The 26,820-nt window shown below is 40.9% G+C and overlaps 1 protein-coding gene across 1 annotated transcript in view; it reads left to right on the plus strand.

Moving 5' to 3' along the window:
• Window positions 1-24,178, plus strand: part of CFAP61 (cilia and flagella associated protein 61) — a 411,272-nt gene extending 387,094 nt beyond the window's left edge. Inside the window, exons 26-27 of the mRNA XM_004614437.2 lie at window positions 4,633-4,723; window positions 23,639-24,178. Of these exons, the coding sequence (XP_004614494.2) occupies window positions 4,633-4,723; window positions 23,639-23,839 (292 nt within the window). The 3' untranslated portion in view covers window positions 23,840-24,178. The remainder of the gene's footprint in view (window positions 1-4,632; window positions 4,724-23,638) is intronic.
• Window positions 24,179-26,820: the final 2,642 nt, after the last annotated feature.

A 26,820-nucleotide genomic window follows, 5' to 3' on the forward strand; every position in this document is an offset into this window, starting at 1 on the left:
CTAGATTTGTCTGGAAATAAAAATCTATTGATTAGAAGAGAGAATTCGCCAGAAGCAAACAAGATCTTGGAGATTGTGGGAGTGAACTTTTTACTGGCAGGGATCCCTGGGGGCTGAGCAGTGACTGACTGGGGACCATAGCAGGAGTGTAACAGAGGATATGGACACAGTCATTAGAGTGATGGCTCCAAGATTATCAAGAGCTGTTTATAAATCACCCTAAAGAAACAAGATTCTGCAAGATCTAGGGGGAAACAAGGAAAGCACAATTTTTCACTGGGTAGATTCTGGAGTACCATTATTTATGTGTGCTCCTCAGAGAAATTGATACCTTTTCCTCACTATTAAAATATCTCCTATAGAGAGAGCAAAAGGGAATTCTTTGCCACAGAGGCAGGTTGGGGTGAAGGGGACAGGTTGAGGGTGGTGGGAGGGATGCTGGGACCATTGGTGGTAGAAAATGAGCACTGGTGGATGGATGGGTATTCAATCATTGTATGACTGAAACGTAAGCATGAAAATTTATAAATCTGTAACTTTACTCCACAGTGACTCACTAATATAAATAAATAAATAAATAAAATATCTTCTCTATAACCCTTGCTCTACACAACAACCATTCCTGGGCTGGAGTGATAGTTTGCCTTGTATGTGGCTGACCCAGGGTCCTTGTTACCCTGTATGTTTCTCTGAGCCCACCGGGAATGATCCCTGAGCACAGAGTCAGGAGTAATCCCTGAGCACTGCCAGGTATGGTCCCAAAACAAGACAAACCAAAAATACCATTTCTTCATCTAACTTTGGAGATGCTGCAATTAATCATCCCCTCATGATCATGACTAAATCCTTTAAGTAGTGACCAAGGACATCTTAGAAGCTACAGTTTATTTGCCAGTCATTTTCTTGTTGAAACCTAATCCATCTTAAATGTATTCTGATCAGAATACAGTAGGAATCGGAGACTACCCTATGCCAAGGATGAACAGTGTCTTTCTTTCCAGTTTCACCCCTGACAGAGGGCATTGCCATGCACAGATTGATGTGTGAGGTGGTCTGTGAACAATCTGATGTTGCAAACAAATGTGTGGGAGCTCTTCTCATGTCACACTGCAAGCCTTCTGTTGGGGATGAACCAGCTCACACAGGCATGAGAGTTTATTTCCCCACAAAAGTGGTTGCAAATAAAATTGACAAGTCCTCAGAAGTCAACTTGTTGGTTTGGTTGCAAGGGAGTCTCTCATTATCACAGTGCTTCAGTGGCTCCTAAGAGCGCTACAAAAAGAATCCAACTCAGGCTCTAAAAACCGCTTTCTCTTCCTTAAAGAGAAATGACTGCAACACATGAATTCCAGGACTATCAGTAACAAAGAGTTTGCCATAGAGGTTGTCACCTTCCTGGTGAGGACTTCCCAAAATAAAATTCTCCTTTTCCTTGGTGACTAGGTCTGAAACACATCCAACACATAATGATGAGGATAGAAGACAACAAAAATCCAAATGCCACTTCTGCTGGATATTGATATGAAAGTTTCAAGCCAGCAAAAGGGAAGCTTTTGCAAAAAACAAATATAGATTTTCCTCAATCACCTTCTCCTAATCTCTCCCAGGCATCCATAGATGAGCTTAAGAGCTATATTATCAAGAAATAGAGGGTCACTTGCTTTCCCATTTGGCAGTGGATGTTGAGAAGTTAGATGGGGCTGGAGTGAGCAGAGCATTGGGTGGGCATCAGTACAAACTGGAGGACAAGGGGCTTCCTCTGAACTCTTTGAAGTATGATAGGCAACACAAAAAGGTGCATTGTGACAGTGCTGCCTGGGGAAGACCACGGAGCAGCACCCAGATGTTGGGATGAGGGCAAAGACAAGGGAGATATGTTACATTGCCAAGGATGAGCGGTAGATCCCTGAAAATAAGAGAGTGGGAACTGTTGATGGTTCTATAGAAACAAACATGCAGAGATCTCTGCAACTGAGGAAAGACATTGACCAAAAAAAGAAAAGTTCTATTGATTTCTGATTTAGCAATGATAATAGCTTCAAGATTTACAGGTCTACCATACCCTGGAGCTTTTCTGGATGCTGATTGCATTTAAATAACAGGAACTATCCTGTCAGAGCTGTGTTCCAGTGTCTGGCATTATTGACGATGTGGTCCAAGAACATCAAGACCTTCAGAGGAGATTTCTCTTGAGCCAGTTAAATTCTCGACAATGCCTGGGGCCGGAGCGATAGCACAGCGGGTAGGGCGTTTGCCTTGCACTCGGCCGACCCGGGTTCGATCCCCGGCATCCCATATGGTCCCCCAAGCACCGCCAGGAGTAACTCCTGAGTGCAAAGCCAGGAGTAACCCCTGAGCATCGCTGGGTGTGACCCAAAAAGCAAAAAAAAAAAAAAAAAAAAAAAAAAAATTCTCGACAATGCCTTTGCTCAAGGATTTATCAAGCTGTTGTCCAAAACCCAAGCAAGCATTTCCATTAACTTGACTTGGTTCATTCAAATTTGTGGGTCTTGATTAACCCCAGAGGTCGGCAGTACTTTGACCTCCTCCACCACTTGTGCTCATTCTTAAACACTGACTACCCAGGTATGGCATTGCCAAGGCCCCCAGTCAAGTTCTGTTTTTCAGAAGGTATCTTGGAGCATTTTGCAATATTTTTCACCTGTTTATTGAACAGAACTTTTTTCTATACAACTGAACAACCAATCAGGACCAGTTCATAGAGAAAGTATGCAGTTCAATGTTCTTTCCCTCCTTTACTGTTCATTCATTCAACCAAAATTGGTAGGATATCTGTGTGTGCAAGTGCTACTGGATGGCCAAGGTACAACTACACAACAGATCTGAATCCCTCCTACCTATCTTCTGCCTCCTCTTGTCCACCTCTTTCCTCAACATTTCTTCCCACCCATCTCTTTGCCTTGCCCATCCTACCTCCCTGAACAGACAGGGCACGTTTTCACCCAGGTTCTGGCACAGAGGATTTGATCTTGCTGTTCCCTCAATCAAGAAGGTTATTTTCCCACATTTCTATGTGGTGCACTACCCCCACATATACCTCCCCTCAGGTATTTACTGCTGTTAAGTGTGGGAGTTTCTTTCCCCAATCGACCCAATCCTTGTCTGACATTTGTTTTCTCAAGCAGTTCCCACTCCCAGCTACGTTGTACTGATCATTGGAGTAGAAGCTCCATCCATGTGTGACAGAAATGTTTGTCTTTTGGGTCCCTGTCATTACCCAAATACCTAGAAGGGTAATAGGTAAGAGTTACTATTAGTGGATGAATAGTTTAAGCAAAGAGTATATCGTAAAGTCATAAAATTAGATCATATTCTGGTCAAGAGGCTAGGAGCAGATGCTGCCTCCATGGTCTTTAGTCTCATTGTCTTCTGCCCTCAGAGTAAACTTTACATCTCAGTAAACAGAAGCAGCTCATCACACATGGCACCATGCACACATGACACCCACCAACATTTACAACAGACCTATATCCATCCCAAAGAGAATAGAGTCCACATAGTTTATGTCAACTTGGAAATGATAAAATGATCATGAAAACTTTTATCCAAGAGTAGAAGTCATGATTTGGGGCCACAATCAAAGGGGAAGAAGCCCAAGGTGTGTTCACCAGGAAAAGGAAATGGGAGCATTTTAAAGAATCAAACTGCAGGGACAGAATTCAGCTAAGCTGACCATTTATTTGAAATTTAGGATTGGCCGCCAGGAGTCTTAAGACAGAAAACTATAATGTGGTATCTTTGTAGCTGTTAGAAGAAAGACTTCCTGTTTCTCTCCTAATCATTGATAAAGAGCAAAAAGCATGTTGTTCTTTCCAAGCCAATTAAGAAGAATCAAGATGTTTCTGTTTCACCTAGAAGCCTCAACATGGCAGTATGGAGACAAGAAAAGTCTATCTGACTTGAAATAGGTTCACAGTCATGAGTCTCACCCCAAAGAAATTCACTGGCCTACTCCAATCAATGTTCTTCTTTGTCCTAAGACTGCATTAAACTTTTAGCAGCATCTATAAATCAAGGGTGACCATATTAGTCTTCGTGTAAGAAAACATTCATTCAAACAGTTTCCAGGGAAAAGTAGAAAGCAAAGTAAACACCATATGACCTACTCTCCTCAAAGAGATTCAATTAAGCATCAGAGCAATCGTATGAAGACCATGCTCAACACCGAGGTAGCCTGTTTTTCTGGTCATTATTAATCCAGAAACCTTAATGATGAACAGCATTTGTGTTACTGTCTACCCAAATTTAATTTGTTTATGCAGCAGTTCAGTTAATTCTGCAATCTGTTTTTCTCAAACGAGGGCAGATAAAGGAGACACGGTTCTTTATAAGTCTTCAGGCTTTTAAATTCTGATAAAATCAGGATTCTTCACTGGGTCTTGCCCCAGCTCTGAATTAAACCACTTTAAATGTAATTATGGAACCTGGCTTTACATCAGGAACATCCATTTAAAAAATTGATTGGTCAGGCTGTTCCATGAGGCATTTTCTGAGCAAACAATTGCAACAGAGCCAGAACTATAATTTATAAAGGGGAAAAAAGCAGGTAAATACTTTATTAGTGGTAATGAGAGGGTTTCCAGCTAACTGAATCTTTTTTATTCTCACTAGCTTCTTTGAGGAGTCGTGGTCCATGGCCATTTTTCACGATCGTTTTATTGATCTCAGGAAAAAGTTACGCCAAATCTTAATCTCCTCAGAGGTAAGAGTGATTAAAAGATTTGTGAGTTATTTCTGGCAAACTATAAGCAGTTTAGAGCTGTTGATCATTTAGACTTTTTCCTATGTTCTCACTTAATGGTTTTACTTTTGAAATCAACTGCATAGCATAAAAGCAAACTACTGCATATGTAGCTATAGATGGTTATAGTTCAGAATAATTGATTTATATAAATTCTTTAATAAAGTAAAAATTTGATTTCCTTTTAAAAATAACTACTTTCATTATAAGCTAACAGTATTGGCTGAAAATTAGGCATGAATTGTACCCATTTCTTTTAAGAATGAAGACTACATTCCTTTGGTTTCTTTCTGTATTTTGCAGGATTCCTCAAACAGTTGTATAGGTACATGTCATTTATAAGTGGTGAAGCAAAGTCATCAGATGTCCAAACACTCTCCTTCTATTACCCAAACATCTTTCTCATTCAACATAGAATTAGCTGGAAGTTATGCCATATATCCCAAAGGTTCCATGCCCAACAAGAAAATTAGCTCTATGGGGTTGAGAGAGATTGTACAGCAAATATAGTGCTTGACTTGCATGCACTGGCAGCAGTAATCCCTAACCCTAGAGTCAGGAGTTAGACATGAGCACACTGAAAAGAAAAAGGAAAAAAGGAAGAGAGAAAGGGACAAAGAGGGAGGGGATGGAGAGGAAAGAAAAAGAAAGAAGAGAAAGAAAGAGAGATTTAGCTCTTTGGTGTAAATGGCGACGTATTTGTGAAATTTATTTCCTTCTTTCTGCCAATAGAATCCCGACCAGAATTTTAGAAAGCTAGTATTCATGTTCAAAGATCGGTCAGCTCTCCATCCTCGTCTATCTTTGGTTCATTCAGATGAAGACTAGGTTACAATTGAGTTTCACATCCTTTTACTATCTAAAAAGACTAATATTGAATTTCTGTTGTCACTTCCACTTGAGGGACCCTGCTTCTTCAAGGTTCCTGAGGTGCAAATTGCCATATCGAAAAATTCACATACAAATAATGAAATAAGTTCCTATATTCCAGCACTAGTATGTACCACCTTGCTTAATCCTGAAAAGAACTTTCCAACGTGGGTGGGTATTGCTTAAATCATTTCAACTTCCTCCAAGAGGGGCCTGTATTTAAGAGATTTTAAGTCAGATCCCATCACCCACATGGTGATTCAGTGACTAGTAAGCTTCAAATTCCAGGGTCTCTATCTCTTGAGCTAGGATTGTACACATTGAGTCTTATAGAGCCAAACTGGAATCATCTCATAATTGTCCATCCCCTTTTCAGTTTTATTCCTGGAACGCATAATGCGAAATTTAAATAATTCAATCTGAAATAGGTTCAAATTGGGGAAGATAGATTTTTTTCACTTGTTTTTTGGGCCACACTCAGCAATGCTTAGTACTCAAGGGCGCCAAGGATCAAATCTGGGTTGACTGCATGCTGTCTCTCTGGCTCATGGGAAAACAGATTTAATATTAGATGTATTTCAGTCTTTAAGATGCACATGGGTAGAAATTAAGGTAAGTGGGCAGGCATATCTCATTTTATTGTGCTTTTCTTTATTGTTCTTTGTAGTTTGGTATTAAAAGAAAACAAGATTATCTGACCAGCCAACAATAAATAACAAAAAGTGTATCAATAAGTAATGTTTCAAAATGATAGCTAGCATTTTTATGAATAAGCAAAATTTTTTTTAGGTTTTAGGAAATAGCAGCTGAGGGAGAAGGAGTAGGTGGGTTTGTGTGTGTTTTAGGTTTTTTATTGTTACTCTGTGGTCCCATGGACTGACAGGAAGCATGCTCTCTGGCACTGAGCTGCATCCCAGGCCCCAATAACACTTTTTTTTTATTAATTAAAGACATGTTAATTTTTTAGACATAATGATAGTTCATACTAACAATGTGTATTTACTTGATGTACACAGTAGCAATATGTGAACTTAATTTTTATATGCATTAGGAAGCCAAAAATTTCATGATTCGCTTTATTGAGTATTTTCTTATTGCAGTGATCCAGAACTGATCCTGCCCTATGTCTGGGTTGTGGTTTCACAGAAGAGAAGTGGAGGGGAGAAACAAGATTAAGTGTAATGATTAACACTGCTGTCATTCAAACTGGGTAAAATCTATTACAGGTCAAGTAGATCCCTGCAGCTCAAAGCTGTGAGTAAGTCAACTGAGACTGAAGTATAAGCCTGAGTTGTAGTTACTAGCTTCCTCTCAAAACGTCATCTGCAGTTCAATGTGTAATGATTCTCAGTAATGATACTTTAGAATTTTAGTTATTCCATCAATTTCCCTGCTTAAATCCTTTGCAACTGCAGGTTTGAACTTTTTTATTAATATTTCATACAGGAGTCAAGAGGTTTTAGTCAATCTACTTAAAATGGAAGCTTTGGGGCCACAGAGATATAGGTTTAGTGGTAGAGCATGTGTTTAGCAGTTGTCAGGCCCTGAGTTAAATTCCAAGCTTTATATCCTGCCCATCTTGAAGCACTGGCAAACTATCAAACCCACAGAGCTAGGCTAAGCATTATCAAGTATTGATTTAGCCATGGTTCCTATTATTATTCTGTATTGTTTTTGAGTGCATACCTGGCAGTGTGCAGGACTTACTCCTGGTTCTGTACTGAGGAATCACTTGGGGTAGTGCTCAGAGGACCATATGCAGTGCCAGAAATTGAACCTGAGTCAGCTGCAACCTGAGTCAGCTGCATATCAGGCAAACATCTCATCCCTGTTCTATATCTATGGTTTTAAAAGGGAAGCTTTAGGAACCAGAGAGAAAGAGTACCATGGATTAAGCATTTAGCTTATAGGGGCTGACCACTTCCATTCCCGAACATTCCATATGGTCCCCCAAAGTCCTCCTGGAGTGACCTCTGAGTGCAGAGCCAGGAGTAAGCCCTGAGGAAAGTTGGGTGAGGCCCCCAAACACACACACACATACACACACACACACACAAAGCTTTCTCTTTACCTTTCCAAGTAAACGAACAAAATTTGACAGTTGCTTTATATGGTACACACATATATCACACACACCTGCCTCAGCCCCAACATTTCATAGACATTTGCAAATTGCTGTGTGTGAAGTTAGCATGAAAACCAGACTCTGTTAGCATATTAGAGGTAGCCAGGGACGTTTGTATAAGATATATAAAGAGCAACCCATCTCCCTTCAGCTATTTTTGGCGGGTTCTTTAAATTTCCAGAAAGCAAAACTTCTGCAAGAAAGCCTTCCCTAGGGAATTGTTCTTTTTTCCATATTGTATTTATCATGTGGGAAGTGCTGGAGAGTAGAGTGTGCGTCAGCCTCCAGCTTAGATTCCTGGGGATCAGGGGCTCTCTGTTCCATAACTCCAGGGAAGCCTGTAGAAGGGTCTGACCTTCCAAGTCACAGGTTCTGGTTCAGGGAAATGAGTGATTAACAGAGAGGGAAAGCAGAGCACAGAGCAGTTAGAGATGAACACTGAGGAAAAACAGTGCCTCAGGAGCACTGTGATGAGTATTAGTGAACTTAAGCTCATTGCAGGGGAGGAGGAAGGTTGGAGAAGAAATGGCAAACCAACGTTAAACTAAAATGTCTATAACTATAACCCAACACATGGAAAGCATTATTTTCAGTGGGTAAAAACTAAAAGTCTTCCCTCTAAGATCAGGGACAAGACAAGGATGTCCACTCTCCACTTCTATTCAATATAGTACTGGAAGTACTTCCCATAGCACTTAGGGAAGAAAAATAATATTTAGGGCATCCAGATAAGAAAGGAAAAAATAAAGCTCTGACTATTTGCGTATGACATAATACTATACTTAGAGAACCCTAAAGCCTCTACCAAGAAGCTCCTAGAAACAAGAGACTAATATAGTAAAGTCACAGGCTACGAAACCAATACCCAAAAGTCCATGGCTTTCCTATATGCAAATAATAAGGGAGAAGAAAGTGATAGGGACAATAAAAAAGCAATCCCATTCACAATAGTGCCCCAGAAAATCAAATACCTTGGAATCAGCTTAACTAAAGAAGTAAAGATAAAACTATAAAACGCTACTCCATGAAATAAAATAAGACATGAGGAAATGAAAACATATCCCTTGCTCATGGATAGGGAGAATCAACATTGTCAAAATGGCAATACTCCCTAAAGCATTATACAGATTTAATGCGATCCCTAATAAGGATAACTATGACATTCTTCAAAGAAATGGATCAAGCAATCCTGAAATTCATATGGAACAATAAACACCCACGGATAGCTAAAACAATTCTTGGGAAGAAGACGATGGGAGGCATCACCCTCCCCAACCTAAAACTTTACTACAAAGCAGTAACAATTAAAACAGCATGGTTCTGGAACAAAGGCAGAGCCGCAGACCAATGGAACAGGATGGAATATTCCTACACACAACCCCAAATGTATGATCTTCTAATCTTTGATAAGGGAGCAAGAGATGTGAAGTGGAGCAAGGAAAGCCTCTTCAACAAATGGTGCTGGCACAACTGGACAACCACATGCAAAAGAATGGACTTAGACCTTGACCTGACACCATGCACAAAAATCAGATCAAAATGGATTAAAGACCTCAACATCAGACCACAATCCATAAGGTACCTTAAAGACAAGGTCGGCAAAACCCTTCACAATATTGAAGCTAAAGGTATCTTCAAAGATGACATAGAACTAAGCAATCAAGTAGAAAAAGAAATAAACAAATGGGACTATATTAAACTAAAAAGCTTCTGAACCACAAAAGATACAGTGACCAGAATACAAAGGCAATCTACAGAGTGGGAAAGGATATTCACCCAATACCCATCCGATAAGGAGTTGATATCAAGGGAATATAAAGCACTGGTTGAACACTACAAGAAGAAAACATCCAACCCCATCAGAAAATGGGCTGAAGAAATGAACAGAAACTTTCCCAAAGAAGAGATACGAATGGCCAAAAGGCACATGAAAAAGTGCTCTACGTCACTAATCATCAGGGAGATGCAGATCAAAACAACCATGAGATACCACCTCACACCACAGAGAATGGCACACATCCAAAAGAACAAAAGCAACTGCTGTTGGAGAGGATGTGGGTAGAAAGGGACCCTTCTACACTGCTGGTGGGAATGCCAACTGGTCCAGCCCCTTTGGAAAACAACATGTACTCTTCTCAAAAAATTAGGAATTGAGCTTCCATTTGATCCAGCAATACCACTTCTGGGTATATATCCTGGAGAAACAAAAAAGTATAGTCGAAATGACATCTACACTTATATGTTCATCACAGCACTGTTTACAATAGCCAAAATCTGGAAAAAACCCGAGTGCCCGAGAACAGATGACTGGTTAAAGAAACTTTGGTACATCTATACAATGGAATACTATGCAGCTGTTAGAAAGGATGAAGTCATGACCTTTTCATATAAGTGGATCAACATGGAAAGTATCATGCTAAGTGAAATGAGCCAGAAAGAGAGGGACAGACATAGAAAGATTGCACTCATCTGTGCAATATAGAACAACAGAGTAGAAGACTAATACCCAATAATAGTAGTATATAATACCAGGAGGTTTACTCCATAGCTTGGAAGCTGGCCTCACACGCTGGGGGAAAGTTATCCCAGATAGAGGTGAACACCAAGTAATATGTGATTGTAGATCCTGCACAGGAAAGGAGATGCGTGCTGAAAGTAGAACTAGAGACTGAACAGGATGACCACTCAATACCCCTATTACAAACCACAACACCCAAAAAAATAAGAGAGATATGAAATTGGAATGCCCTGCCACAGAGGCGGGGTGGGGTGGGGGGACGGGATTGGGGTGGTGGGAGGGATACTGGGTTCAGGGGTAGTGGAAAATGGACACTGGTGGAGGGATGGGCTCTCAAACATTGCATGAGGGGAAAACAAGCACGAAAATGTGTGAATCTTTAACTGTACGCTCACTGTGACTCACTAATTTAAAAATAAATAAATTTAAAATTAAAAAAAAAGAAATAAAAGAGGACTCCACCTACCGACCCAAGGGACACTCTCCCACTGGTTCCCGGGCAGCGGGGGCTCCAGGGGAGCCCCCCAACTCCCTGTGCTGCATGGACACACCTCTCCGCTCCTCTGTAATGCCCAAACTTCCAATCAGGTACTCACAAGGAGGACCCCGCCTACCCCGCCCTGTGCCCAAAGAGATTACTGGGATCTTGGCCTGTATTTCAGGGGGCATGTCCTCAAAAGGAGGCGTGGCCACTTGCCAGAGCAGCGTCCACTTACAGGCCGCAGTTGTAATTTTTCTTACATTACATACTCTAACCTATTTCTTCGAAAATCACCCTGGCCATCTAAATCATTTTTTGCCAAATACTCCTTTAGCTGACTTGAGCTTCAAAAAAGCTGTCAGTGAACAATAGAATCTGCACAAACTCCTCGTAAAGACAGCATAGCCTTAAATCATCACTAAAGCCCAACATAAACCAAGAAGAGCCCCTTAGAGTAAGGAAGTATTCTGGAACTGGAACAAAGCCACCATCATCAACTTAGCACAAACAGAATGAGGGAATAGGGCTAGACAACTAGACGGCTACAACTCTAGACTTCCATAGCAATATGAAGAAACAGCAAAAATCCCCTGCACGAAGAGAAGATGAAGGAAAGATAACAGAAATCTCCACAGGGTCTATCCACATACTAGACCTCTCAGAAAAGAATTCAGAGAAATCTTGAAGAGAGTCGGTGTACTCAAGGCAACCATGGAACAGACATCCAATAAATTAAGGGAGAAGATGAATGATGCTTTGCAACAGTCAACTTAGAAAATGCAAAAAAGAAATGAGATCAGAAATTTCAAAGCTACGAACAAAAGTCACAAAGCTACAAACAGAAGTCACACAAATAAAGGAGTCGGTAGATGAATTAAAAATCTCAGTAGGTGCCCTCAAACAGTAGAATGACTACAGCCGAAGACAGAATCAGTGAGCGTGATGTACTGGGCCACAAAACATACCTCAATAAAATCAGAAAAATAGAAATTGTATCAACTATATTCTCAGACCACGATGCGCTGAAGATAGAAGCTAATCACACACAGATGCAAAGAATCAAAACAAACACCTGGAAATTAAACAGCTCAGTGTTGAACAATAAGTGTGTCAGGAAGGAAATCAAGGAAGAAATCAAGAGATACCTGGAAACAAATGAGAATGAAGACACAAACTACCAAAACCTATGGGACGCAGCTAAAGCTGTGTTAAGGGGAAATTTATAGCTCTGCAAGCATTCCTTAGGAAGGAAGAAGGCCTACATAGATAGCTTGACTTCACAGCTCAAGGCCTTAGAAAAGGACCATAAAAAGGAACCTAAACCAGACCGAAGGAAAGAGATAATAAAAATTAGAGCAGAAATTAACAACATGGAAACCCAGAAAACAATCTGAAAGGTCAATGAAACCAAGAGCTGGTTCTTTGAGAAAATAAACAAGATTGACAAACCACTAGCAAGACTCACAAAGAAATAGAGAGAGACAACCCTAATAAACCTAATCAGGAATGAAAAGGGGGACGACATCACAACAGAAACCAGCGAAATTCAGAAGATCATCAGAGGCTACTTCGAAAGCCTGTATGCCATGAAACAAGAGAACCTCAAAGAAATGGAGGAATTCCTTGATTCCTACAGTCTCCCAAGACTGAACAAAGAAGACTTGGAATATCTGTATAGACCCATTAATATTAAGGAAATTGAAACTGTAATCAAAAATCTCCCCCAAAACAAAAGCCCAGGTCCAGATGGATTCACTGGCGAATTCTTCCAAACATTTAAAGAAGACCTGTTGCCAGTTCTCCTCAAGATTTTCCAGGAAATTGAAAAAACAGGAACTCTCCCAAACAGTTTCTATGAAGCACACATCTCCCTAATAAAAAAAGCAAACAAAGACACCACTAAGAAAGAAAATTATAGACCAATATCCCTGATGAACACCGATGCGAAGATCCTTAACAAAATATTAGCAAATAGGATCCAACAACTCATCAAAAAGATCATACACCATGACCAAGTGTGATTCATCCCAGGGATGCAAGGATGGTTTAATATTTGGAAATCAATCAACATAATCCATCATATCAACAAAAGTAAAGATAAAAACCATATGATAATATCAATAGATGCAGAGAAAGCATTTGACAAGATCTAACATCCGTTCATGATGAAAACCCTCACCAAAATGGGTTTTGGAGGAACTTTCCTCAAGATAGTCAAAGCCATCTACCACAAGCCTACGGCAAGCATTATCCTCAATGGGGAAAAACTAAAGGCCTTTCCTCTAAGATCAGGCACAAGACAAGGATGCCCATTCTCACCACTTCTCTTCAATATAGTACTGGAAGTACTTGCGATAGCTATTAGACAAGAAAAAGAGATTAAGGGCATCCAGATAGGAAAGGAAGAAATCAAACTCTCACTAATTGCAGCCGATATGATAGTATATCTAGAGAAGCCTAAAGCCTCTACTAAGAAACTCTTAGAAACAATAGACTTATACAGTAAAGTTGCAGGCTACAAAATTAATACCCAAAAATCCATGGCCTTCCTATATACAAACAATGAGGCAGAGGAAAGGGACATAAAAAAAGCAATCCTATTCACAATTGTGCCCCAGAAAATCAAGTACCTCGGAATCAGCTTAACCAAGGAAGTAAAAGACCTCTACAAAGAAAATTATAAAACGCTACTCCATGAAATAAAAGAAGTAGAAGACATGAGGAAATGGAAACATATACCCTGCTCATGGATAGAGAGAATCAATATTGTCAAAATGGCAATACTCCCCAAAGCATTATACAGATTCAACGCGATCCCTATAAGGATACCCATGACATTCTTCAAAAAAACGAATCAAGCAATCCTAAAATTCATATGGAACAACAAATGCCCACGATAGCTAAAACAATTCTTGGGAAGAAGATGATGGGAGGCATCACCCTCCCCAACCTAAAACTTTGCTACTAAGCGGTAACAAAGTTTACTTTAAAACAGCATGGTACTGGAACAAAGGCAGAGCTGCAGACCAATGGAACAGGGTGGAATATCCCTACATACAACCCCAAATGTATGATCATCTAATCTTTGATAAGGGAGCAAGAGATGTGAAGTGGAGCAAGGAAAGCCTCTTCAACAAATGGTGCTGGCACAACTGGACAACAACATGCAAAAGAATGGGCTTAGACCTTGACCTGACACCATGCACAAAAATCAGATCAAAATGGATTAAAGACTTCAACATCAGACCACAATCCATAAGGTACATTGAAGACAAGGTTGGCAAAACCCTCACGATATTGAAGATAAAGGTATATTCAAAGATGACATGCAACTGGCCAACCATGTGGAAACAGAGATAAACAGATGGGACTATATTAAACTAAAAAGCTTCTGCACCGCAAAAGATACAGTGACCAGAATACAAAGACAATCTACAGAATGGTAAAGGATATTTGCCCAATACCCATCCGATAAGGGGTTGATATCAAGGGCATATAAAGCACTGGTTGAACTCTACAAGAAGAAAACATCTAATTAGAGAGAGAGAACAAAAGGGAATACCCTGCCACAGTGGCAGGGTGGGGTAGGGGGAGATGGGGTTAGGGGAGGTTGGAGGGATGCTGGGTTTATTTGTGGTGGAAAATGGGCACTGGTGAAGGGATGGGTTCTCGAACTTTGTATGAGGGAAACATGAGCACGAAAATGTATAAATTTATAACTGTACCCTCATGGTGACTCACTAATTAAAAAATAAATTAATTTAAAAAAACACAAAAAAATTCTACTTCAATATTCTTCAATATTTTCATTTTCATGTTACTTCTGGTTTTGGTCACTTATAGTACCATATTCCTGAAATTAATTCATTACTGTCAAGGCATGCCATCCCACAGTGTGAAGATTGCAAAACTTGCATTCCACTGTTTTTATTCATAAATAAACACAAATTTCCAGTCTGTGACACTAAAAAAAAAGAAATAAAAGAGGACACAGGGAAATGAAAATACATCCCCTGCTCATAGATTGGGAGAATTAACATAGTCTAAATGGCAGTACTCCTCAAAGCATGATACAGATTCAAAGTGATTCCTCTAAGGATACCCATGACATTTTTCAAAGAAATTGATCAAACACTCCTGAAATTCATATGGAACAATAAGCTCCCACAAATAGCTAAAGCAATTCTTGTGGGGGAAAAGATAAGAGGCATCACTTTCCCCAACTTCAAACTGTACTACAAAGCGATAATAATTAAAACAGCATAAAACTAAAACAGCATAAAGACAGATCCACAGACCAATAGAACAGATTGAATATCTTTACACATACCCTCAAATATATGATCATTTAATGTTTGATAAGGGAGCAAGAAATATGAAGTGGAGCAAGGAAAGCCTCTTTAACAAGTGGTGTTGGCAAACTGGACAGCTACATGCAAAGAAATGGTCTCAGACCTCTTCCTAACACCGAAGAGTCACTGACCAAGCAGAAACTCGATGTAATCAAATTATCCTTCAGAATCCTCTAAGAAAGATGCAACAATTATAACAGCTTCTTCTAATATACGAAGCAAATGTTAATTGAGTTGAAGAAATAGTTCTAGGGACCCTCTGCGCCTAAACACTTTGATTCCAGAGACCTAACACATTTGGACATCCAGTGCAGCTTCTTACAGCAATGCACTGGGACTGTGAACTGGGCTACAATCCCGTGCTGCCCGGGGATGGATCTTTCCTCTCCACCCTGTCTTTCTGCACAGAAAATGGCAGCGGCAGCAACATCCACATGGCAGGAGCCATTTTCTAAGACTCCTAACCCAGAGGTATACAGTTTTTACACTTGGGGCTCCTAGGAAATCATGGGAAGTGGGTGTAACCGGCACGCCCTCGGCCCAGATAAATCCGGAGCTGCTGAGAGCAAAACGGACCCTCTGCGTCTAAAGACTTTGATTCCAGAGACCTAACACATTTGGGCATCCAGCGCAGCTTCTTACAGCAATGCACTGGGACTGTGAGATGGGCTATGCAATTTCTGGCAGAATTTTCCTTGGACTTTATACAGAAATCCAAAACTGCACGGACTTAACATCTCTTAACTGTCAGCAATGTGAAACGGTTCCTTTTTAGCAGGTCTGACTTGGGGACTTGGGGGGGGGGGGAACTCCAAATAATAACAGTGAGTTTTTTGCTGAAATATTGAAGGTAATCAATGTAGCAGCCATTTCTCTGGACTGTGAACTAAGCAATAGCCCCACGCCGGCCGAGAAGAGGAAATATCCCTCTTTCCCGGTTGTTTCCCATTTTGGGGGAGAAACGCTGTGGTGTGGCGTCCACCATACTATGAGGCACGGGAAGGGGGATGAGGGGAAAAAAAGGAAAAGGAAAAAGGGGAAATAATAGTTGTGTACTTGGAGCAGTGGGCCTACATATCTCCTCATTCTCAGCAATGGAAAACTAATTATCAAATGCTTCCTTGGCAGTAGGGCTGTCTTTCTTGGGGGGAAACTCCAACAACAATAGTGAGTTTTGTGTTGAATTATGGAATGTAATCAAGGTAAAGAGAAAATGAAGTGAAATTCATCAGTTATGCAGTTGGGGGTGGGGGAGTTGGGGCGGGAGGTATACTGGGGTTTTTGGTGGTGGAATATGGGCACTGGTGAAGGGATGGGTGTTTGAATATTGTATAACTGAGACATAAGCCTGAGAACTTTGTAACTTTCCACATGGTGATTCAATAAAAAAAAAAGTAGTTCTAAATTATCTCACTTTTAGCAGTAGATAGGACCAAATAGAAGAATAATAAGGAAATAAAGGACAGTAAAGTAACCAGACTTAAACTAACCAGGTATGCAGACATAACATTCTACTCAAAGACCATAGGTTACACATTCTTCTTAAAAACAGATGGAACCACCAGGATAATACTCATGTTGGGCCAAGAAACAAGTGCCCAGTGAATTTTCAAAGTCTTAAATGATACAAAGTATATTCTTCAGTCACAATTAATTAAACTAGAATTCAAAAACAGAAGGAAAACAAAAATTCACAAGTTTGTGGATATTGAATAATAGCCTCTCAAACAAATAACTTTTTGACTACAAGTATGAAATCAAAAAGTATTGAAATAAAGCACAACATACCCAAAGAGGACACAATTTTAAGAGGGAAATTTGTAGTTTTTCCCTCTTAAAATTTTTTTCCCTAAAAGATGACCTCAGATAGTGATCTAATTTTATACTTTTTTTTTTTGCTTTTTGGGTCACACCTGGCGATGCACAGGGGTTACTCCTGGCTCTGCACTCAGGAATTACCCCTGGCCGGGCTCAGGGGACCATATGGGATGCTGGGATTTGAACTCGGGTCGGCCGCGTGCAAGGCAAACGCCCTACCCGCTGTGCTATCTCTCCAGCCCCCTAATTTTATACTTTTAAAGAAACCAAACTAAGATCGATGCTAGCATAAGGAATGAAATTTTTTTTAAAGTTTGGAGATATAGAGAACTTAAAAAAAATAGGAAAATTAATCAAAAGTTGGGGCTGGAGCTATAGCACTCGGGTAGGGCGTTTGTCTCACATGCGAACCAACCTGGGTTCAAATCCCAGCATCCCATGTGGTCTCCTGAGCACCACCAGGAGTAATTCCTGAGTGCAGAGCCAAGAGTAACCCCCGTGCATTGCCTGCTGTGACCCAAAAAGAAAAAAAATCCTAACCAAAAGTTAATTCTTTGCAGGGCTGGAAAGATAGTATAGGGATTAAGGCTCTTGACTTACATACGGCTAACCATGCCTCAGCTGGTACCCATAAGGTCCCCCAAACTCACCAGAAGTGCTCCCTGAATCCAGAGCCAGGAGTAAACTCAGCACAGCTGAGTGTAGGTTTGAGGTTTTTGGATTTTTTTTTTTTGCTTTTTTTGGAGGGGGTCACACCCAGTGATGCTCAGGGGTTACTCCTGGCTCTGCACTCAGGAATCACTCCTGGCAGTGCTGAGGGACCATATGGGATGCCAAGGATCGAACCCAGGTCAGCCAAGTGCAAGGCAAATGCATTCCCCACTGTACTATCCCTCTGGGCCCTGAGAGTAGTTTAAAAGACAACAACAAAAAGCAATTGATTATTTGGGGAAAAAGTCAATTACCAAGTTTTTAGCTAGACAAAGAAGTAGCAAACAATTAAAAGATAACAGTATATTCAATCATATGTCAACAAATTAGATGATCTGGATGAAGAGGACAAATACCAAAAACATACAAAACTACAAAACTGACTCAAGAGAAAATAGAAAATCTCTACAAATTTACAAGTAGAGATATTGAATCAATAACTCTAAACATTTTCACAAAAGAAAGACCAAGACCAGATGGCTTCACAGGTAATTCTTACAAACATTTAAAGAATGAACTGTATTTATTTCTTTTCAAATTCCTCTCACAAATAGAGAAAGGAAAAGGAAGAAGGGAAAGAGAAGAGGTGTGTGGGGAGGAAGATGCGGAGAAAGGGAAGAAAGAGGAGGAGGAACAGGAGGAAAAGAAGGACAAAAAGAACACTCTCTAGCCTGTTCTGTGAGGTCAGTTTGTTTGGATACATAATCGGGCATTGAAAGAAAATAAAATTTCAGATCCATATTCCATATTCATTAGATGCAAAAGTCTTTAACTTAATACTCAAGACTAAATAAGCAGCATACTAAAAGAAACATTTGCCATGACAAAATGAGATTTATCTCAGGAATTTTGGAGTCATTCAACATATAAATTAATGTAGTATACCATCTCAATAAAATCGGTAAGGTAAGTTTTGATGCCAAGAAAACATTTGACTATATTGAACATGGTAACAACACACATGTAAAAACTAGGAATAGAAAAAACATGCCACAACTTAAATTTACAGAAAACTCACAGATAATATCTGACTTGATGGTGAAAGATTAAAATCCTTACTTCTGAGATCTGGTGGAAAACAAAAAAATGGTTTTGCTACTTATATTCAATATTGGAGTGGAGCGATATAGCACAGCAGATAGGGCATTTGCCTTGCATATGGCTGACCCGGGTTCGATTCCTCCATCCCTTTCAGAGAGCCTGGCAAGCTACTGAGAGTATCCTGCCTGCACAGCAGAGCCTGGCAAGCTACCCCTGGCGTATTCGATATGCCAAAAAACAGTAACAACAAGTCTCACAATGGAGACGTTACTGGTGCCCACTCAAGCAAATCGATGAACAATGGGATGACAGTGCTACAGTGCTATAACAATATTGTACATATAAAGCCCTAACCAGTGTAGTTAGTCAGAGAAGGGAGATAAAAAGGTATCCATGCTAATTAGGAAGAGGTAAAAGAATATTCTTCAATGGCACAATTTTAGAATATTGTAGAATATTTTAAAGAATAAAAATTACCTATAGAGCCAATAAAAGATTTCAGCAAAGTTGCAGGGCACAATAGAATAATTTGTTGTCTATATCACCAAATAACAATTAAAAAATAGAATAATTCTACTTTGATGCAATAGCATGAAAAAGAATTAAGTACTTTGGAATAAAATAATCTTAAGATTTATATGCTGAGTACTACAAAATATTTCCAAAATAAATGTTGCTAAATCTAAATAAATGGAGGGGAAACTGCCTTTATGTTCTGGAGACTTAATATTACTAAGTTGGCAGTACTGGTGTCAAGGAGATAATTCCAGAAGTAGAGCACCTGCCTTGTATGTGAGAAGCCCTGAATTCTGTCCTCAGTACTGTATGGTCTCCTGATCATTGCCAGGTAGAGAGTCTACTGGGGAGAAATGTATGGAAATACTACCCAAAGCAGTCTATAATTTCTATTTCATGTAATACTAGTGGAGTCCTCTCAAAATAGCTTTTGTGGCAGGGGGGAGGGGCATACATAGAAAAATCAATCCTAATGTCTTGGAGAGAAATTCTAAATAATCAAAATAATTAAACAATCAAAATCATTGTGACAATTATAAAAAATAAAGGATTAATACTTTAAAATTTCAAATTTTTAGAGCAATACAATAAAACTGGGTCTCCAGAATTAAAACTATTTTCATGAAAAGATTTATCACTATTAATCACTAGGAAAGTGGAAAGCATAATCATAAGATACCTCTTTACAACCCACTGCTATGGCTTCATTTAAAAATGTGGGAGATCAGAGCCATAGTACAGCAGGTAGGATGCTTGCTTGCACGAGGCCAACCTAGGTTCCATCCCCAGTGGAACGCGTATATGATTCTGTGAGCCTCAGCAAGTGATTCCTGAGTACAGAGCCAAGAGTAAGCTTGAGCAGGAGTGTGGCCACCCCAAAATTAACTAAATAAACAAAAATGTGGGAGAGAAGGAAATAACAAATATTGGTAAGGATCCTGAAAATTGGAACTGTCACATAATGCTAATAGCACTGTAGCACTGTTGTCCCATTGTTCATTGATTTGCTCAAGCAGGCACCAGTAACATCTCCATTGTGAGACTTGTTGTTACTGTTTTGGCATATTGAATACACCATAGGCAAGCCATTCTGCCGTGCAGACAGGATACTCTTGGTAGCTGGCCAGGCTCTCTGAGAGGGATGGAGGAATCGAACCCGGGTTGGCCACATGCAAGGCAAACGCCCTACCCACTGTGCTATTGCTCCGTCCATAATGCTAATAGAAATAGAAAAAAATTGTGCTGCTGTGGGAATTGGTTTGACGACTCCTCCAAAAGTTATCTACATATTTTACTGGATCACCGAACCTTTGGATTCCTAGCTTCACATGTGGAACGCCAGAATAAACAAATATCCAAGAGAATACTTGACATCAAATTTCACAGAAGCACTATTCAGAAAAACCAGATGAGGGGAACAACCACTGTTAATCAGTGGAACAGTTGATCAACAGATATGGCATAGCCACACAACGGGCCTTGGAAAGAAGTATTCATACAATCTATAAAGTGAATTGAACTCTAAACAATACGTGAGAGGCAAGAAACAAGATCTAAGATGTCCTGTATTTTATGTGATACTTTGAAATGAGCCAGTCACAGAGGGGAGATGGCCACCCAGAAAGGGGCTGGACAGTCACTAGGAAGGGGAAACACTAGAAGGGAGATGGTACTCTGACGTCCTGAAACCCCACTGACTGTTCTTCCAAATAATACGTGCATAACCTTTGATGTCTAGTAGTCTCTCTGTTAAGAAAAACAAGTGTTGTGTTTTACAGCCATATAAGGCAAATTCACATTTTTTTCAGGGGTGAGGGTGCACACCTGGCTGTGCTTAAGGCTTACTCCTGATTCTGTGCTCAGGGATCATTCCTGGATCACTTCTGGCAAGGTCCAGAGGACCTATGTGGTGCCTGGGATGGAATCAGGTTGGTTAAGTGTAAGGCAAATGTGCCCATTCTACTAGCTTTCTAGTCTCCTGAATCAACATTTCTATCTATAAATTCTATAAGCATTAATTTAATCATCCAGTAGAATTCTAAAAGCTACCCTATTTTCAGCCAGAATCTGGAAAAAACCCGAGTGCCCTAGAACATATGACTGGTTAAAGAAACTTTAGTACATCTATACAATGGAATACTATGCAGCTGTTAGAAAAAATGAAGTCATGAGCTTTGCATATAAGTGGATCAACATGGAAAATATCATGCTAATTTAAATGAGTCAGAAAGAGAGAGACAGACATAGAAAGATTGCACTCATCTGTGGAATATAGAATAACAGAGTATGAGACTAACACCCAAGAATAGTAGAAATAAGTACCAGGAGGTTGACTCCATGGCTTGGAAGCTGGCCTCACATTCTGGGGAGAGGGCAGCTCAGATAGAGAAGGGAACACCAAGTAAAATGTGGTTGGAAGCCCTGTGGGGGAAGGGTGATGCGTGCTGAAAGTAGACTAGAAACTGAACACAATGGCCACTCAACACCCCTATTGCAAACCACAACACCCAATTAGAGAGAGAGAGAACAAAATGGAATACCCTGCCACAGAGGCAGGGATTGGGGGGGGGGGGTGGGAGGATGCTGGGTTATTTGTGGTGGAGAAAGGGCACTGGTGAAGGGATGGGTTCTTGAACATTGTATGAGAGAAACATGAGCACGAAAATGTATAAATCTGTAACTGTACCCTCATGGTGATTCATTAATTAAAAAAATAAATTAATTTAAGAAAAATAATAAAGATTGTTGAAAGAAAAAAAAGCTACCCTATTTTCTGTTAGAAGGAAAAAGAAGTAGTGGTAATTTAAATAAATGTATTTCTGACATCTATGTAATTTTTTCTTTAGGGAAATTTTGGGTTACCCTGGTGGTCCAAAAATGCATAGCTCAAACCTGGGTGACGTGCTTTTATAACAACTCTCCCATACATATTTGGGTAATTGTGTGATGGATCAATATAGGAATATGTTAGCTGAAAAATTCAGGTAGGGATGTGTGTAGGGGGAACTAACTGTATAATTCTTTTAACCTGCTTCTTGTTTGAAATTTGGTAAGAAAAGTATTGGGGAATCCCTTACTATTGTATAGATGTGGACAGGGTATGATTATTAAACTTTAAATAACTCATTAAACTCTATCTCTATGCATGCTGAAAGTAGAGTATAGATTGAACATGATGGCCACTCAATACCTCTATTGCAAACCACAACAAGCAAAAGGAGAGAGAGAACAAAAGGGAATGCCTTGCCACAGAGGTGGGGTGGGGTAGGGGGGTGGAGTGGGGAGGTGGGAGGGATACTGGGATCAATGGGGAGTGGAGAACAAGCAATGGTGAAGGGATGGGTACTCTAGCATTGTATGACTGAAACACAAGCACGAAAATATGTAAATCTGTAACTGTACCCTCATGGTGATTCACTAATAAAAAAATAATAAATTAAAAAATAGAAAATAAAATAAACTCTATCCATTATCTGTGAGTTGATTTGACTAACATTCTTAGGTTTTTCAAATTCTATTTTAGTAAGGATTTTCATCAAATAAATTACTGGGAATGCTTACTTTTTAATGTTAATTTCATTAATTACTTTTTTCATTTTTAAAATAAGCATAAATCTCAAGACAATTTTTATCTGAAAATTGGGGCCAGAAACATACACATATGTTGCCTGCCTTACATGTAACAATGGGACCCATGAACTCAGGTTTGATCCCTAGCACCACATATAGTCCCCCAAGCTCCACTAGGAATGATCCCTGAGCACAGAAGAAGAAGCCCTGAACACCGTCAGGGATGGCCCAAAAACCAAAACATAATGTTACTTGAAAACTCACCAATACTGCCTTTGTTGACCTTGAAGACATTGTGCCATGTGAAGTAAACAGGTTACAAAAAGTAAATTCTTTCTGATTTCATTTAGATGAGGTCCTTGAAATAGTCGAATTCATGGAGACTACAATAGAAATGTGGGATTAGGGGCCGGGGAAACAGAAGGAGAGTTAGTTTTGAAGGAGCACAGAGTTTCAATTTTAAGGGAGAAAAACTTATGGAGATGGATAGTGATGGTGGCTTGCACTACCCCATCAATACCTTTAATGCTCCTGAGCTATATTCACTTTAAAATGGTCACAGTGGACTGAAGACAGAACACAGCAAGTGGGGCCTTGCACGCTACTGACCTCGGTTTGATCCCTGACTCTCTGACACATGAATTCAGAGCCAGGATAAGTGAGCTGCCCTGGGTATGGCCCTAAAACAAAACACAAATGATTGAGCGGTCAGTTGAGGTTACATATATTTTGTCTCAATTGGAAATAATACCAAAAATCTGAGCAAAAGTGCCTCTTCCAGAGACTGAGCACTGTCTCCCCTTTAACGACATTGTCCTCTTCTGGGGACTTCAGTCCAAACACATTGTGTCCAACCTCTGCCTGTCTCTTCCAGGAAGAAAACTCACCATCCATGGATCAGTTAGCCTTGCAGATAGAAGACGAGGAGCTCACCCTGAACGAGAAGCCCCGCAAGTACCTTAAGCAAGTCTACGAACAAAGCATCTATAAGCCGCTGGTGGAGAAGAGCATCCTGGACTACCTGCACTACAATCACTACCACCTGCCCATGTACGCCTGGCCAGGCATCATTTAGTTCTGGCCCTGTGCTTGGAAATCTGGCGTCTCAAAGCCTGGCTGAACTAGCACATGGGTGAGTTTCTTTTCCACATCCATTGATGCCTGGAATTTTCTGTCACTCCAGAAGGTGGCGCATGGCCATCTGCCTCTATTCTGGGGCAGGGCAAGGCTCTTAATACCAACCCATTCCTGTGCAGAATAAACCATTTTAACAGTAAAACGTGATTGTATTGTATAAAATTCGCATGTGTGTTTACTTTGGGTACTATTCTATTTGATTTTATGAAATGTCTTGCCTTAATTATGTTGAGTCTCATGTGTTTCTCCACCAGTATTATTGAGCAGAAAATCTTGCACCCGGAATAAAAAATTAGAAAAAGAGATGATGAGAAATTAATTCAGTAACTGTACATCAGAAGGTCTGAATGTGTGGGAAAGTTTATACGAACTTTTGAAAGAAGAAGGCTGCTAGCTAATCCCCATCTTTTTACTTCATGCTGTAGATAAGGAACATGGATGCTTGAAAACCCTGGATGCTGGCACAGGTCTTAGGTTAGAAAACAGCAGCAAGAGATCTCTCTGCTTCATTTATTTTGACCCTTGGCACTGTTGTACTCACATCCATCAGCAGCCCCTGAGATATGTCATTAATAAGTGGGGCAGAAATCCTCTGGTATAATTTGTAACTGACATATTTGACCAACAGTACTTATACTTGGTTTTTATATATATACAACTTCAGTTTTTGTTTATTATTCTGCATTTTCACTGATACGTAACAAAAGTCTGTGCCCTTATGAGGGTGATGCAGTCTTTAGGAATAACAGTCAGATTGCCATCATAGGATTATGCACCATTGTAATTATGCAACATTAAAATATCAACTGTATGCTTCTCAAAACTAAATTGTTCTACCACACTAGACTCAAATTCTTTGACCACAGGCAAAAGCAAGCCATAAACTCCACTAATTACTTTAGACAAATGTTTTGTACAAATGTATAGGTCATTTAGGGGGAGGGTCCAGCTCCAGCCATATGGTACAAACCGTAACTTGAACAGAGAACAATCGCCGACGGCTTCATTCTTCAAGCTGCAGGCTCAACACACATGGATGAGTATTTTAGCTCAAGAATTTTTTCCTCCTGCTCTTGTCCCCAGAGAGAAGCACTGGTTGGAAATTCATCAGCAAATGGGGACATGTCTGTGATGAACCCTGGCAGCCTAAAGTTGAAATGAACAAAACCACTTCAGAGAATCGACCCGTTATCATTCTTGTGATCAACTATTCCAATAAAAAAGCTTTTGTCACATAAAGTGGCCCCAAATAGCAGTGCTAAGCTTAATAGCAAATTATGCGTAAACTGGGGAGTTTTCTTTTTGTTTTAATAGGCTAGGCTTGGACCCCTATAATTATCGTGGTGGGTTTGAAAATGTGGAGAGAAAACTTTTTTGTCTCTTGAAGTATATTGGATATTCTAACCATTGCGTATGTAGAAAGCAAGTCATTTCCCTGGACTTTTGGCCAGAGTTAGCATATAGACTCAGGCTTGCGCATTTTGTTTTGAGAAACAACTTTCCTAAGAATAAGACATATTGGCTAAGAATAAAAGGTTCTTAAAATGGGCTGCTTTAAGGGTTTTGCTGATGATAAAGTCTAACAAAAAGAACAAGCTTCAAAAAGACCACTATTTGAATTTCTCTGGCATGCAGAGACATTAAGTGTAGAAAGGCCCTATGTCGATCTGCGATCTGCGTTGTCGCTGTGGAGCTGGAGACCCCTTAGGCACTGAGCCCTTTCTTGGAATTCTATGGTTGTAAACAAAGAATACTGGCAAGAAAATACCAACGTTTATTTTCCCAACGTGGAACCGCCCCAAATCGCCTCCTACGGTCTCCTGATGAAAGTCAGTTTGTAACGGAGTGGAATCACGTCATTTCCAGAAATGGTTTCTTAGAGTTCTGTCACACCCAAATATCACTGAAAGCCAAAGAAAATTTTACATGAGGCTTACAAGAGGGGTGTGTGTGTGTGTGTGTGTGTGTGTGTGTGTGTGTGTGTGTGTGTGAGAGAGAGAGAGGGGGGGGGCGCAGGGAGAAGGGGAGAGGGAGGGAGGAGGGAGGGAGCGAGCCCTATAAGTGAGGGAGTGATTGTGAGCCAAGAAGCCGGGGAGAAGGGCTCGAAAGTCGCCTCGTGTGAGGAGCTGTTGATTGTTTTCTGGTTGAGAGAAGAGGTGATGATAAGGCTGGATAGAGTGCGCGCAGGCCAGCGGGCACGGCGCCGGCAGCTGTATGCTAATGCTAATGCTCGCAGAAACCAAGCTCCGAGTCCCCATTAAAGCAGGCGGCCAGGAGGCCACACATCACTGAACAAATAGGCTCTCTCTAGACAAATAAAATAAAATAACACACGTAGGCCTGCGGGGAGGGGCGAGGAGGGGGAAGGGAGCGGAGCGGCAGGGCCAGAGTGGGAGAAAGAGGCCTGTGAGTTGGGGAGAGAGGCCTGGCCGAGGAGGGCAGGAGGGGAGGAGGGCAGGGAGGCGGAGGGAAGGCTGGCGGGAGCACGGGGCTGAAAGCAGGGGTGAGGGAGAGCAGAGCGCTGGAGCTAAGCAGACCGAGAGCTGGGAGGGCAAGGACAGGTGGGAAGAGAGGAGGAGGAGATGGAGCCTGCGGAAGAGAGGAGAGACAGGGAGCGACGGGGGAAGGAGAGGGGTGTGCGGGGAAGGACCCATAACCCCACGTCAGGGAGCCGGGAAGGAAAGCGGGCCCGGCCAAGCTGGGAAGCGTCGCATGCTGGTCCCCTAGGGACGGAGGCCGGCTCTGTATTACTGGGGTCGCTCGGCGGAAAGGGCCCCGCCTTTTCTGGGTTTGGAGGGCGCCTTCTTGGAGAATGAAAGAGGGGAGCGTTGGCGCCACTCCACAGGTGCAAGCCCTGCCCTAGCGCTTCCTGCGTCCAGGCCCATCCCGGTGCGTTCCCGGCCAGGCTCGCTCCGTCCA

This window comes from Sorex araneus, chromosome 3 (assembly GCF_027595985.1).
Source record: "Sorex araneus isolate mSorAra2 chromosome 3, mSorAra2.pri, whole genome shotgun sequence".
Classification (NCBI taxonomy): Eukaryota; Metazoa; Chordata; class Mammalia; order Eulipotyphla; family Soricidae; genus Sorex; species Sorex araneus.